Source organism: Sebastes fasciatus, chromosome 1 (genome assembly GCF_043250625.1).
Source record: "Sebastes fasciatus isolate fSebFas1 chromosome 1, fSebFas1.pri, whole genome shotgun sequence".
NCBI lineage: Eukaryota > Metazoa > Chordata > Actinopteri > Perciformes > Sebastidae > Sebastes > Sebastes fasciatus.
The window spans coordinates 13,029,698-13,044,952 of record NC_133795.1 but is presented as its reverse complement, the minus strand read 5'-3'; the positions used below and the strand labels follow the sequence as shown (position 1 = coordinate 13,044,952).

Here is a 15,255-nt window from a genome sequence, read left to right as displayed (position 1 = left end):
GATGAAGGTAACACAATGTATATTATATATATATATATATATATTATTCCAGATCAGCTGGTGACAGTAATGCACTTCCGGTGCCATTTGTTTTTCCAACCTGCTATAACACCAACGAAGAAGAAGCGAAACCGGAAGCGTGCTCAGTTCCTGCTGCTGGTGAAGCGAACGCGACGTTGCTGTTGGTGTCATCGTCTCAGCGGGTTTTTAGGGTTTGACAACAGGAACAACAGCCTTATCTCGTGTCCAGCCACGAATAACCTATTCTCACTGGAGTCTCCGGAGAGGTATGTCTATCCTTCACGTGCTGTAGTTAGTAAATGTGAGAGATGTAGAGGTCAACTCTTTTGTTTGTTACTAAACTGTGTTGCTAACGCTAAGCTAGCCAAACACATAGCTCCGGCCTACGTTGAGCTAACGGTGCTGGTCGACATAGCAACGGCCTGTGGAGAGGAGGATGGGACATGCGTCATCAACGCGTCATACCTCCGGGGGTGGAGGGGGGTATTGCACATGCGCAGTAGAATCTTGCCTGCACACCACCGCAGCTTCAGATAGATAGATAGATAGATAGATAGATGGATAGATAGGTATAGATAGGTGTAGGTAGTTAGATGGATAGATGGATAGGTAGTTAGGTAGATGGGTAGATGGATAAGTAGATAGGTAGGTAGATAGATAGATAGGTAGATGGATAGGTAGATGGATAGATAGGTAGGTAGATAGGTAGATGGATTGATAGATAGATGGATAGGTAGATAGATAGATAGATGGATAGATAGATAATTAGATAGGTGGATAGATGGTTAGATAGATAGATGGATAGATGGTTAGATAGATAGACAGATGGATAGGTAGATAGGTAGGTAGGTAGGTAGGTAGGTAGGTAGATAGATAGGTAGATGGATTGATAGATAGATGGATGGGTAGATGGATAGATAATTAGATAGGTGGATAGATGGTTAGATAGATAGATAGATGGATAGATGGTTAGATAGATAGATGGATAGGTAGATAGATAGGTAGGTAGGTAGGTAGGTAGATAGGTAGATGGATTGATAGATAGATGGATAGGTAGATAGATAGATAGATGGATAGATAGGTGGATAGATGGTTAGATAGATAGATAGTAACTTTATTGATCCCGAGGGAAATTCAAGTTTCCAGCATCACAGTTACATAGTGCAAAACATGTTAAAGTAAAAAGGCATTAAAAAAAGTTAGTAGTGCAAAATACTAAGTAGAAAAAAATATATAGCAGATATAAAAATACAAGGAGATGAAGAAAAACTTCTAAAAAAATGAATATAGTGCAGGGTAACAGCTGTGATACATTACTATTAAAAAAGTTCAGAAGAGACTGTTAAAAATGAGTGTAGTGCAGAGTAACTCCAGTAGCTTGGTCTATGAAAGTGAACTGTATGCATTATTATCTGTCCTGCAGACCGTCCTCCTCCCTAGAGAGGTGTTGTACAGTTTGATGGCTTTCCTGAGTCTGTCTGTGGAGCACTTGGTACACTGCGCATGCGTTATACTCCATACCTCAAGACACATGTCCCAGCCTCCTTCTATAGGCCTTGCAACATAGTACACACACAGAACAGGACTTCTCACCTGAAGTATACCTGCTAGCTTTAATGTGTCAAGTTAACCTGCCTGTGTGGACAGTACTGATGAAATCTGCAGTCACATATGATGTCATTCTGCAGTTTGAAGACTGTTTGTTTACAGTCGGTTGTTGGAGATTTAACAGTAGCCTAGCTTGTCAGGTAGCTAATGTTGTTGCGGATTAACCTCAGCTAACATAAATTGCTTTAACGCTAAGTAGCCTGCTGTTTATTAGGAAGTGACCCTGACCATCATGTCAACACTGTTACAGTTACTGTACAGGCCATTAGCTACCTATCAGCTGTTAGCCACATGACACTTGGTCAGCAGACTGATAGATAGTGGTGCATCTTGAGTTCAATGGGCTGAGATGGAAGAAGTACATTTAAATACAAGTATAGCCTATATATATATATGTAGCAGTACAGTCTCAAAATACTAGTACTTTGCATATTCCTATTTTAAAATCTAATACTATGTTTTAAAATTAAATAATGTATTTCTTTCCTTGACTGGGTATGGCAAGTTTGTATACAAGTTTGTAAATATAGCACCATTCAACAACAAGGCAATTCAAAGTTTGTAACAAGATTTTATAAAAAATTACTGCTAGGTCAAAATAAAAAAAGAAACAAAGTTGTTTTTGTCAATATTATTATTGGCATCACAATAACCTGATATTTTCAGGTGGAATTTCATTCATTCTCACTGTGCAATACATTTTACATAAATTGCGTTAATGCTAAGTAGCCTGCTTGTTTTATTAGGAAGTGACCCTGACCATCATGTCAACACTGTTAACAGTCACTGTACAGGGACATTAATCTGTGCAATATTAATACACTGAATGTGAAATACATTTGTCTGTGCAATATATCCTTTGATGCAATATACACCTCAAGTGCAACTACCTTTGTTTACATTTTATTTATTACATCTACCCTACCTATTTTACAAGTGCAATTATCTCTGTTTACATTACATCTATTTTTATATATTTTATACTTCTAGTGTGACACTTCTGTTTATATTTATTTATTACATCTACTTTACCTGTTTTATTTGCTTTATAACTGTGTGTGTGTGTTTTACCTGTTATATGTTTTATCTGCCTCGTTTAGTTTTGTCAAGTGTTTGTTTTAAAGCACTGATCAGAAGTGGCAACTGTGAATCTCGCTGTATTTAATACAATGACAACAAAGCTTTCTATTCTATTCTATTAGCTACCTATCAGCTGTAAGCCACATGACACCGGGTCAGCAGACTGATAGATAGTGGTGCATCTTGAGTTCAATGGGCTGAGATTGGAAGTACATTTAAATACAAGTCGTGTATAGCCTATATATATGTAGCAGTACAGTCTCAAAATACTAGTACTTTGCATATTCCCATTTTAAAATCTAATACTTTTAAATCTAATAACTCTACTATGTTTTAAAATGAAATAATGTATTTCTTTACTTGACTAAGTTTGTATACAAGTTTGTAGATATAGCACCATTCAACAATAAGGCAATTCAAAGTTTATACAAGATTTAAAAGGAATTACTGTTAAGACAAAATAAAAAAGAAACAAGGTTGTTTTTGACAATATTATTATTATAAATCTCTGGCATCACAATAACCTGATATTTTCAGGTGGAATTTCTTTCATTCTCACTGTGCAATATAATTTTAACATAAATCTCGTTAACGCTAAGTAGCCTGCTTGTTTATCAGGAAGTGACCCTGACCATCATTTCAACACTGTTACAGTTACTGTACAGGGCCGTTAGCTACCCATCAGCTGTAAGCCACATGACACCGGGTCAGCAGACTGATAGATAGTGGTGCATCTTGAATTCAATGGGCTGAGATGGAAGTACATTTAAATACATTTCTGCAACCTCTTTTCAACATGTGAGTACATCAACAGTGTTTCTACCACTCTGTCACTTCACAAAGCATGGTAAGACTATGCTGTATCTACTCTGAAGAGTTTCAGTTAAAAAAACAACAACAGTGATATCACACAACTATGTCAGACACTTTCCCTTTAAAAAGTCTTTGGCAGAGGAAAATAAACCACAACGTTAAAAATAATAAAAATCACTGTTTGTCAGCTTTTGTGGAAACAAAAACAAACAAAAAAAGACAGGAATGAGGAAGTCACCACAGATTTGGTCCGTGGATGGAAGAATGGCACAGAGGTGCAAAAAGTAAGAATGTCTGACACCAGAGGGGTCATGGTGATACATGCTTATTCCACAGGACTGATCAAACCATAGGAAAATATTATATTATATAAATGATGTTGAACTTCCCTAAGCAGACAGATAGTGGTGCATCTTGAGTTCAATGGGCTGAGATGGAAGAAGTACATTTAAATACAAGTCGTGTATAGCCTATATATGTAGCAGTACAGTCTCAAAATACTAATACTTTGCATATTCCCATTTTAAAAATCTAATACTTTAACTCCACTATGTTTTAAAATGAAATAATGTATTTCTTTACTTGACTAAGTTTGTATACAAGTTTGCATATATAGCACCATTCAACAACAAGGCAAATTCAAAGTTTATACAAGATTTTTTTTTAAATTACTGTTGAGACAAGATTATAAAAAGAAACATGGTTGTTTTGTCAATATTATTATTATTATGAACATCTGGCATCACAATAACCTGATATTTTCAGGTGGAATTTCATTCATTCTCACTGTGTAATATCATTTTAACATAAATTGCATTAACGCTAAGAAGCCTGCTGTTTATTAGGAAGCACAGCAGCTATAATTTAAATCGGATTTTAAAATAATTAAATAAAGTATAAGATATGATTAAAATGGAATAAAGAAGTGCAAAAGTCACAGTGAAGTAACAGCTCTGTGAGAGATATGAATAAATAGCCAGATATTAAAATTAATTTGTGGCTTCTTACTAGCTGTATTTATTATTGATTATTATCATCAAATTCCAAGCAAAACAGGATGAGCTCATAAAATTTAATTGATGAATTGCTGTAGTAATAATTCCCCACCAGTAGCCCAGTTAGAGGTACTGCCAACTGATTCCACAACCAGAATAATAATCAACAGTTCAGAAGAATCAGTGACATAATGTGAAGAACAAGCATTTGCCGGTTACAACTTCTTGAATATGAGATAGTGCTGCTTGTCTATGTATCATGACAAGATACCTTCGTATCATTGTAAATTGACTGCCTTTGGGACTTTTGACTGTGGGGCAATCTCTGAATTTTTAAAAAAATCTTTTATATAATAAGTATGTAATAATAATGTATAAATCCCCAAATAGCCCATGACATAAGGAATAATCCCACAGCATTCTTCATTATGCATATTCAACATTAATTATTAGTTATTTTCAGACGGATATCTCTGTTTGTTGTGTCTAGAGATGCGTGTGTGTACAGTCGTGTGGCAGCGGCGCTGTCATGGGCACTGATACAGGGGAGATGGACACAGACGGACCGATGAACATGTCAGTTTGCTGCGCTGCTCCGCAAACCTTCGAATACCTTTTGAATATTTCTATTTGTTATTTAAGTGCAGTATTAAGGTAATCTAGATAATCCACAATCCTACAGAAGCTGTCAACAGTTTTCATTAAGAAGTAGCTCTGGGACGGTTACATTACAGCAATACTGTGGTAAAATTACTAAAATTAATAGGTTTTATCTCCAATCTCTACCAAGCACCCACTAGTCTCCATCGACAATCAGTCAACAGTGTGTTTATTCATCAGCCCCACTTGAAGTAAGGTATTGCAAACTTCAGTTGCAGCTTTCCATTGACCAATACTGTTCACACACGCGCCTCTACATACAACAAACGGCGATTTCCGACTGAGAATAAGTAAAAATAATTAATGTTCAATATGAATTGTGGGATTATTCTTTATTTCATGGGTTATTTGGGGATTTATACATTATAACATACTGATTTGGAGGTCGATTACCATGGCAACGGTCGAAGTTTTGAAGTATTTGGGTCAGCCCTAACTCTAGAAGAAATTATCTCTAAAATAAAAAGATACGTTTTCAGAAATCAGTGGTCATGCTGTATGCTGTTTATTCTATGCATTTTGAAGTGTCACCAAATTTCTTCAACAACTGAGACGAAGCAGTGTTCATATAGTATGAGCCTATTGATGACACATACAAACACATCATTATCAGGAACGGCAGGTTCTGAAGTAAGCAAACACTTCCCCCCCAAATGCAGGTACATTGTTGGCAGTGACGGGAAAAATCGTCAGGCCATCCGCCACATTGGCAGAGAAAACACCAGTAACGGGGATAGAGAATTAGTTCTTGGTTGTTTGATTCCTTGGCATTTCATGTCTTGTGCCTATTGATTCATCTTAAATTCTCTATGGCGGTTACACATGCACAATGACTCACATGCACGCTGTATCATGAATCAGTTTGTTTGGGACCGGAGCCACGGCAGAGAGAGAAAAAAAAAGTTAACAAATCTGTGTAGAGATCAGCAGGAGGAGAGAATCTTTATCTTGAATAAATCCAGATAAATTAATATTAGAGCGGGAATTATGACCTGTTTAATTTCCTAACACTAGCCCTAAGCAGCTAATAATACATAATTAAAACTACTAATGCCAAGATTTGTTTTAATCAAAGAAAATATTTTAAAAAATCGTAATAATTTGAATTGTGTTTTTATGCAAGTAACCACTATAGATGACAATAGCAAACTACAGTACCCTCCCACCCCCCAAAATACGGCTCCCCCGGAAGCTACTGTGTAACTAGAACACTGTAATTTACCATGTAAATGTTTTTTATGTAAAATATATCAAACATTGAGTGACATCAGATCTAAAATGTTATTCCTTCCCTTCATTTCTGAGTGGCAGACAAAACAAATACTTGTTTTTCACAGGGATAATATAACCTGATAGTGGTGCCTCTGTGTATCAGTAACACATTTCAAGAGACCAAATCAAGATACATTTCATTAAGTCCTTTTTGCTTGTCCTCTACATCCTCAGATGAACAACAACGGGAATAAGAGAGCTCCAACCACAGCCACTCAGCGACTCAAGCAGGATTACCTCAGGATAAAGAAAGACCCTGTGCCTTACATCTGTGCAGAACCTCTCCCCTCCAACATCCTAGAATGGTAAGGGCTGCATCCCGGCAAGGCCCACAGCCAGGAATCATCATCACCAAAGCAATACGCTGCATTTTAGTGCTTTAACTTGGGAGTTTTATGTTATTAGAGTTTAAACATTCACTCGTTCTGACACATCGTCACTAAGGGCTCTTTTTGTCCAGAGAAATCTGTGAATCATCTGTCTTATAAAAACAAAAATTTAAGGGTGCTTTCACATCAGGAACCCGGATCCGAGTACACTTGTCGCCAAAGACCAGTTTGTTTGATTAGTGTGAACGCTCCGTACCGTACTCTGGCACGGTCTGTTGATCCGATGATTAGGTGTGAAAGTCAACTACCAAAACACGGAAGTGGACTGCAATTTAACGTGAGAAACGTTAGCAGTCAGCAAGTAGTTTGTGACAGGGCAGGCTTTTTTCAATGCTGCCAGTCTCCTCTGAAATCTGTAGACATATAAACTGTTTCATATCTATGTTTGTATATGCGCGCAGCATGCGCTGATCTCATCCTTCGAACTGCACGGCCATGGGCGATAAAGCAGGAAGGCAGGCAAGAGGTTGCTTAAAATATAAACAGTAGTAGGCGATAGTGTTGGGCAATGCTTGTTATTTTATTCAGCTAGTTTAAGACGCTCAGCTGCTCAGCGGGCAGAAAGAGTCAGTGGGGGGAACCAGAGAGTAGAGCCGGCATATTTTCACATCAAACTCTGTAAAATAAGGGTTCATTTCCACCAAACAAGAGCTGGTGATTGTTGGAAAGACTACCGAGACGGTTTTGGTGAGTTTCATTTTGTTTCTGTGAAGTTTGAATGAAGTGTTTTACAATGCTCTGTTGCTAGAACAGCTAATCTCAACATAAACAAATACACGTGGATGATGACACAAGTGTACTCGGGTACTGAACAACTTTACTAATGTGAAAGCTGAGCTGCTGGGGCTTGGTACGGATCAATCGTACCTAATATGGTAACGCCCTCGATAAAAAAAATAATATTTGCAGTGCATCAAACAATGCCCTTAAGCTATTTATTTGTTTTTGGTAGTAAGAGGAGCGTAAACTACGGTGATCATTGTCTCAACAGCTTGTGGGTGTGTGGGACATACATTTTAACAATGGTTTAAAGCAGTGGGTTCCCAAGGGGTCCCAAGATAGACCTGAGGGGTCACAAGACAATTTCTAAGATAAACGATGAAGATTTTTTTTCTAAGTTTTATCTAATGTATTTATTTAATTTAGTTTATTTATCTTTTGGTAAAATACTGGATACTTTATCACTTTAGGCTCCTTTTTTTTAAAAGGTTGCTTTACACAAGTTACCACAGGGTTTGGTTTTATCTACCCCCGTTTCTGTAAGCTCTGCCCACAATGTTGAGCAATTATATAAAAAATTCCACAGTAAGTGTGTAACTTAGCAGAACTAACCAAAACTGACATCCCTAACCTCGACCTTCACAACTTGTTAATTTATTGATTGAAAATGCATGTGTTTGCTTTAACATACTCTGAGTGTTCAAGGTATATTTCCAACAGAGGACAGTCATGGCGTTGGTTTTCAGGGCTCAAAACATGACATAGTATCTGTTTCAGTATCTGTTTTGTTTTGATATATATATATATATATATATATATATATATATATAAAAGAGCAAACTAAAAGTTTTGTTATTAGTTTGCTCTTTTCATGTATGTATGTATGTATGTATGTATGTATATACTGTATATGTATGCGTGTGTGTGTGTGTATTCGCACAGTATATGTATGTATGTATGTTTATATACTGAATCTGAAATGAATGCAGGTCTAGAAGATGGAGATTTAACCAAAATGTTTTTGTTTGGAAAGTAATGTTGTTTTTGTTAAAATTTGGAAAACGTAGCCGTCACTAACGGTAATCTTCCCTTTCTTCTTTAGGCACTATGTAGTCAGAGGTCCTGAGAAAACTCCATACGAAGGTAAAACCTACTGACAGTTAACACAACACAAATGGGTTACGTAGTTTCTGGGCATATCTTGACAAGTTGATTCCTGCTAATCTATGTGGTTTGTGAATGGCGTGACATCTGAGGACGTGTGTCACATTTTCTGTTTCCGCTGTGTCATGTGATGTCTTTTATATTGTTTTTTTCTTAGGAGGATATTATCACGGCAAACTCATATTTCCTCGGGAATTTCCTTTTAAACCACCGAGCATCTATATGATAACACCAAATGGGAGATTTAAGTGTAATACAAGGTAAGAGTGTAGTTTTTATTAGTGATGAATTGAATGAGAATTCAAGTTTGAAAGAGTTTTTGAAAATGGTCATTGTTGTAGAACTTGTTCACCACTTTTACTCTTTTATTGTAACTTTACCTGTTTCCTCCACAGGCTATGTTTGTCCATCACAGACTTCCATCCAGACACATGGAACCCCGCGTGGTCCGTCTCCACCATCCTCACAGGTCTGCTCAGCTTCATGGTGGAGAAAGGCCCCACCCTCGGCAGCATTGAGACCTCTGACTACACAGTGAGCGCAAACAAATGACCATAAATGCAGCACATAGTGATAACCCACCTGAGATGTCTCAGATATTTGTGAAGGAAATTTGTGAATAAAGTGCTTTTTCATTATTATTTTTTCAGAAAAGACAGCTGTCAGCCCAAAGCCTGGCCTTCAACCTCAAGGATAAAGTGTTCTGTGAGCTGTTTCCTGATGTAGTTGATGTACGTACGATGTGATACTGAATCAGATAGCTGGATCGGGTATCTGTGACAATGGGACCGATATATTCGATTCATTTCTATGTTTATATTATGGATGTCAAAGTTAACGTAAATTTGTTTTAAGGCCACTAATTTCTTTATCGCATTAACGCAATCAATATTTCGGAGGTTGTAGCGGGCTCAGTTTTAAAGCTAGAGTAAAGATACTGGTATCATATGAAACTTGAAAACCTAAGGAATCCATTGTCATACTAGCTCATCGCAAAGAAGGTTTAATAACACTCCAAACTTACGCAACATTTTGGCGAGGAAAAACTGGCATGGCCATTTTCAAAGGGGTCCTTTGACCTCTGACCTCAACATATCTTAATGACGTTCTATGGGTACCCACGAGTCTCCCCTTTACAGACATGCCCACTTTATGATAATCACATGCAGTGGGGCAAGTCATAGTCAAGTCAGCACACTGACACACTGACAGCTGTTGTTGCCTGTTGGACTGCAGTTTGCCATGTTATGATTTGAGCATATTTTTTATGCTAAATGCAGTACCTGTGAGGGTTTCTGGACAATATTTGTCATTGTTTTGTGTTGTTAATTGATTTCCATTAATAAATATATACATACATTTGCATAAAGCAAGCATATTTGTCCATGTTGATAATAGTACTAAAAACTTGACAAATTTCCCTTAAAGCTACATTACAGATAAAAAATATGCGATTAATCGCGACAAAATATTTGAATCGATTGACAGCCCTAGTTTATACTGTATACTATCTATATTATAGACTAGAATTTTATCTCCTGTTTACGTTTTGACCAATTTGTTGCTGCATTAAAAAGGTTTACACTTGAATTGTAATTCCTGTTAATTTTGAAGATTTGTTTTTACCAGCAGGTGTACGATTTATTATTTTGATAATAAAGAACAATTCAGTGTTCAGTGCAAAGTCGAGTCTGATGTTGCCTTATGATCCCAGTCACTTCCACACAGTGAGGCATACAGCTTATTAATTTAACACTGGTATCGGATCAGTACTCGATATCGAATGATACCCAAAGCCCAGGTATTGGGTCTGAAAAAGTTGGATCGGTGCATCCCCAGTAATCTCTAACTTGTCATTTTCTCTTCTCTTTCTTTTTGTCGGCCTGATATTCTTGTTTCTTTCCTTCCGTCCACCAGGAAATGAAGCAGAAACAGAAGGCCCAGGAGGAGTTAAGCGCCCGCACTCAGCCCCTGCCCTTACCCGATGTGGTGCCCGACGGTGACCCTCAGCATGCCCACTACGGCCTCCCCGTCCTCAACGGAGGTCCCGTTCCCCTCGGGGGCGCCAACCCCGCCCCTGGCCTGCAGCAGGCCAATCGCAACCATGGACTTCTAGGTGGGGCTCTAGCCAACCTGTTTGTGATCGTAGGCTTTGCGGCGTTCGCCTACACGGTCAAGTACGTGCTGAGGAGCATAGCCCAGGAATGAGAGGAGCGTGTGTTGTAGGGCGACGCTCCCCCCTGCAGGCGAGCCAGCTAGTGGACTCCACATTCTACAAACACACTATGTGGGGGAGGGATGTTCAGTCCTGGGTTAAAACCCCTCCACGACCACCACAACCACCACCACCACCACCATGGACTTTGGAAGATGGAAACTCAAAGCCGACCCACCCAGGAAGGATTGAGAGGAGGAGGGGGGAGGTGGGGGATTGGACGGGAGTGGCAGTAGGGCCGGGGGATTGGAGGGGCTTATTAAAACGGTTGTGATCCACTCTGTGCTTCAGTGGTTTATGTCAGCAGTAGGAACAAACTTGGCTCATGGGTTGTGGAAGAGTGTAGAACTGAGGATATAGTTTGTTGCACTGTGCCGGAGGCAGGTCACAACAGCAGAAAGATGCTTAAAATGTTCTCCTGCACCATGAACATTACTGATAAAAGTTTGTTTCCAAGTAGGTATTTCTCAACCCATCACTTCTACAGGAGGTATTTCCTGGTCATTCATTAGAGCATAGAGACTCCTCAAAGTTGTCCATAGTCAAGAGAAAAGGAGTACCACACAAGTTGTGTGGTTTTCCTAATCAATGTTGAGCAGTTGAAGTGTCATTAAACTATTTTGACATTGCGGTTAGTTTTGGCATTGGACTCAGTTTTTCCTTTCATGCCTTTTCATTGGAATTGCTGTAAGGCATAAGGTCACCTGCAGCTGCAGCTCAAGAACCGGTTCCTCTACCTCCCTTGTGTAACAGGTATACATCTCGGCTGAGTTGGAAATGTAACAGAAAGTAGTTTTTTTCTGATGAATGTGCTAATCTCCAGATACAAAAGAAAAAGCAATCATACGTCATACAGACACAGGCTCTTAATTGTACGTACGCGAAAGATTACATCATCAATTTTTAACACTCCCCGTCCCTGACTGCTACTGTCAGATTGGAACGCCTGTTAATAATTGATGTTTGATATGTGCCAAGAATATGTCTGCGTATTTTAAGCACAAATGGAACTTCATATGAACCGCCTTGTGGTCCACGTTGAGCAACGGGGAAGGGTAATAGGATGATTTCTGACCTGATTTCTGACCCGTGTAAGGTCAGTAAGTTCATTAGCAGTCACGGTGACAAAAACGCCGGGTACAACTGCAAAAACTACATGAAGATGTAAAACAGTCACAGAACAGTACACAACAATGTGATACAAGCAGAACCTCATACACTTGTCGGTACTTCTGTAACTCATCGGTAGGGTCTATTTTCTGCACCAAAACTTATATCTGATGATGAATCACAGGCCAAGCAAGTACTGCAGAAAGTAGTCGTCCTACTTAAGTATTGACGGCTGTATTTATAATCTGTATTTATCTTTATAGAGAGAGATAAAAAAGCATAAAACTTGGCATGTCAGTCTGTGGATAAAGCTACTCATACATGGTCAAAGTCTGATACGAGTCCAGACGTTCCCTCTCGTCAACCCATGAGCCAAGCAGTGAACCCAGTGTCTGCACAGAAGTAAATAGAGACCAGTACCTTTTTTAAAATTGGCTTAGCTGACCAGTATAGCACCATTCTATATAGGTCCAAGTAAAGAGACACATGAAGAGAACCAACATTTTTTTTTCTGTATATTATTTTCTTTTTGATAATTTTTTTTCTTTGTGTTTTTGTTCTCTTATTTATAGAAACGGCCTCGGCTTGTCTGTCATGGTTCTAAAGAAACTTCTAGTGTTTGTTTGCTAAGTGCGGGCAAACACACACACACACACACACACACATACACACACACACACAGACACACAGACAGACAGGCCAGGGCCCAGGCTCACATAATTGCTGATAATTTACTGTTGTGCATTGCATTTAGTAAAGATGGTTCTACTGTGTATCTAATGTTTCAACAGAAAAATGGTCTGAAAGCAGATTTGCCTTTCTATTGCTCTTTTCTTGGCACCATCTTAAAAAAAGACAAACATGATGATGATGATGATGATGATGGGAGTGTGTTGTGAGATTATACAGCAAATTTCCATGCTTCAGTTAATCTTGTGTGACATTGTATGTTTTCATAGTAAATGCAAATAAATTACCCTGCTTGGCAGGACATTTTAGAAAACCTTCCTTTTTAATCTGCTTCTGTGACAAATCAAACTCTAAAAAAGGCCATAAATATTTAGGATCATGTCATATAACAAGGTCAAAGTTTTATTGTTTTTTTATTCCCGTTGAGATTGCGCACAACCTATAATCTTTTTACAGGATAACAAAACCGGTTATGTGACTCATGTTCCGTCGGAGTGGAGTTCCACAGAAGATGTTTACCTGTAGAGTCTTCCTTGGAAGTCCACACGTGACTACTGCAGGTATGCTTTATAATAGCAGCCAAGCCGAGCAAACAGTCAAAGCAAGCCTCAGTCATACCAGGAGTCAGTCATACCTTCAGTAGTAAAGCAATCGACCTGATAAGTCCTGAACGTAAGTACAGATTTTTCTGTGGATTTTCTCATATTAGAAAATGTGTTTTTCTGATATTGGATATTTGAAGTCCTTTTTTTACTGACTTTTTTTTTCGTTTTTTAAAATGTGCTGCAGGTTGTCTGGTGAAGAGATCCACTCTGCTTCCAGTCTATATTGCATCATCTACAACTCTCAAGCCACCATGTCCATTAACGAAGAGCTGGAGTGCGTCGTGTGCTTCTGCGAGTACTCACGCAGCGACCGGGTCCCACGGGTCCTCCACTGCAACCACACCTTCTGCGCCCCCTGCCTGGAGAAACTGTCCAGGCTGGAGGGGGTCATCCGCAGCGTCTCCTGCCCTCTGTGCCGCTGGATCACCTGCACCCGAGCCAGCCTGACCCTGCCCGGGTCTCTGTGGGTCAACACGGAGATATGGGACCAGATTGCGGAGGTGGCGCAGCATGGGATGAGGCACCAATCGGTGGAGGATTTGAAGGACCCAAAGCCCCAACTCATCATGTCAAGACTGTAAGTGCGTCCTCGGTTTTTATTCTCATAGATTGTGTAAAAGCAATTTGCAGTGTTTGTTTTATTCCAAGCCCGATATCTAATCTCTCTCTCTGTGTCCTTCTTTAGCCCTCATCCAAGACACACTGGTTTCATGGCCACACTCCAAACAATGTTCAGTTGTGTGCTGCAAAGACGAGAGATGGGCCGCTGCTGACTGTTTTAACAGCAGAAGAAATGGCATCTCTACCTCTCTCATCGGGGTTTAACTGGACAGACTGATGAATGTGACAGCTCAGGACTCCGTGTTTTGCTGGACAATAATGGACCTGCGTCTCATTCACTGCTCGTGTCTTGTGAGGATCTAAAAAGCTTTGTGTGAGATTTAGTAGCCTAAGATTTTAAAGTAAGTTTTTGTGCTGCTGAACTCCAAAAAGGGGGTTTAAAAGGACTGCACTGACTGGAAGTCAACAAGTCTTGATCTGTGAATGTTTTGTAAAATACATGTTTTTTTTTACCACAATAAGAGTAACTGCAATATCATCAAATCAATATTAACTTAATCAATCAGAATGTTTTACTTTTTTTTTTTTAATACCTCCCAAAAGTGTGAAGAGCTCATTCTGATTTAAAGGACACAATCCAGTGGCAATATGTGGTGTATTATATAATGTATTGTAAATTATTCTAAAATATTTATATATTTATATATATGTATATTTACATTTATATATATATGTATATTTCTTCATTATTATTATCAATTTGCCCGCATGCGTTTTAAGAAAATCAAATCCGATGTGGATCACTGACATGAATGATTCGTATCCTCAATGTTCCTCTAAATTCTTTAGCACAATTTATTCAGATTTATTTATTTTACATAAATAAAAACATACAGCTTACAAGTATTGTTTTTGGTTTTTTTACTCGAGTTAGACACATTTCCACAAAAACATTGTCTGTGAACGAATTTGTTACTGTTGGGAACATGAAGAATAATGTTCTAGTAACCAAAAAATGTTTTTTTAATAAAAAAATCCAAAAATATATCTTGAGTTGTGTTCAGTGTTTATTTCTCTTGGACTGGAGTAGTTTGTTTTCTCCTTCATTCATTCAGTCTGACTGTGTCAAACGGGAATAATAAATAGGCTTTACATCTTTTGCATTTAATGTGTACATTTAAGAAAACTTTACAATATATATTTAGTGACATACAATGAAAGATTTTTACTTTTAAACAGGGAATAACAAGCTAAGACATAACAGTTTATGCCTCTGCCAACCAGTTAAGTTGCAGCTTACTTTACATCCATGTCTGTCCAAAATGTCATCACTTCATTCATCCTATTAGACA

The 15,255-nt window shown here is 38.5% G+C and overlaps 2 protein-coding genes across 4 annotated transcripts; both read left to right on the top strand.

Annotated features, from left to right (window-relative positions):
• The first annotated feature begins 133 nt into the window (after positions 1-133).
• ube2j2 (ubiquitin-conjugating enzyme E2, J2 (UBC6 homolog, yeast)) lies at positions 134-11,774 on the top strand. The gene is made up of 7 exons (XM_074629794.1): positions 134-287; positions 6,624-6,754; positions 8,661-8,701; positions 8,880-8,982; positions 9,118-9,256; positions 9,373-9,453; positions 10,640-11,774. Exons 2-7 carry the CDS (start codon positions 6,624-6,626, stop codon positions 10,928-10,930), a joined length of 786 nt encoding a protein of 261 aa, XP_074485895.1. The 5' UTR covers positions 134-287; the 3' UTR covers positions 10,931-11,774.
• A 1,507-nt stretch (positions 11,775-13,281) lies between these two features.
• Positions 13,282-14,255, top strand: LOC141764511 (E3 ubiquitin-protein ligase TRIM32-like). 3 transcript variants are annotated; one of them, XM_074629814.1, is made up of 3 exons: positions 13,282-13,409; positions 13,527-13,919; positions 14,028-14,255. In XM_074629814.1, the coding sequence occupies exons 2-3, from the start codon at positions 13,594-13,596 to the stop codon at positions 14,113-14,115; spliced, it is 414 nt and encodes a 137-aa protein (XP_074485915.1). In that variant the 5' UTR covers positions 13,282-13,409; positions 13,527-13,593; the 3' UTR covers positions 14,116-14,255. The 3 variants fall into 3 exon arrangements, with proteins under 3 accessions (XP_074485915.1, XP_074485906.1, XP_074485922.1); XM_074629805.1 differs by lacking the exon at positions 13,282-13,409 and having other exon boundaries at positions 13,417-13,919; XM_074629821.1 differs by lacking the exon at positions 13,282-13,409 and having other exon boundaries at positions 13,417-13,923; positions 14,028-14,153.
• The last annotated feature ends 1,000 nt before the right edge of the window (positions 14,256-15,255 follow it).

Bases quoted from the DNA above. Each gene is read 5' to 3' on its own strand.
- LOC141764511 (XM_074629805.1), top strand. From the start codon at position 13,516: ATGTGCTGCAGGTTGTCTGGTGAAGAGATCCACTCTGCTTCCAGTCTA. The intron at 13,920-14,027 runs GTAAGTGCGTCC...GTCCTTCTTTAG, and splicing joins CAACTCATCATGTCAAGACT to CCCTCATCCAAGACACACTG.
- ube2j2 (XM_074629794.1), top strand. From the start codon at position 6,624: ATGAACAACAACGGGAATAAGAGAGCTCCAACCACAGCCACTCAGCGA. The intron at 8,983-9,117 runs GTAAGAGTGTAG...TTTCCTCCACAG, and splicing joins AGATTTAAGTGTAATACAAG to GCTATGTTTGTCCATCACAG. The intron at 9,454-10,639 runs GTACGTACGATG...TCCGTCCACCAG, and splicing joins TGTTTCCTGATGTAGTTGAT to GAAATGAAGCAGAAACAGAA.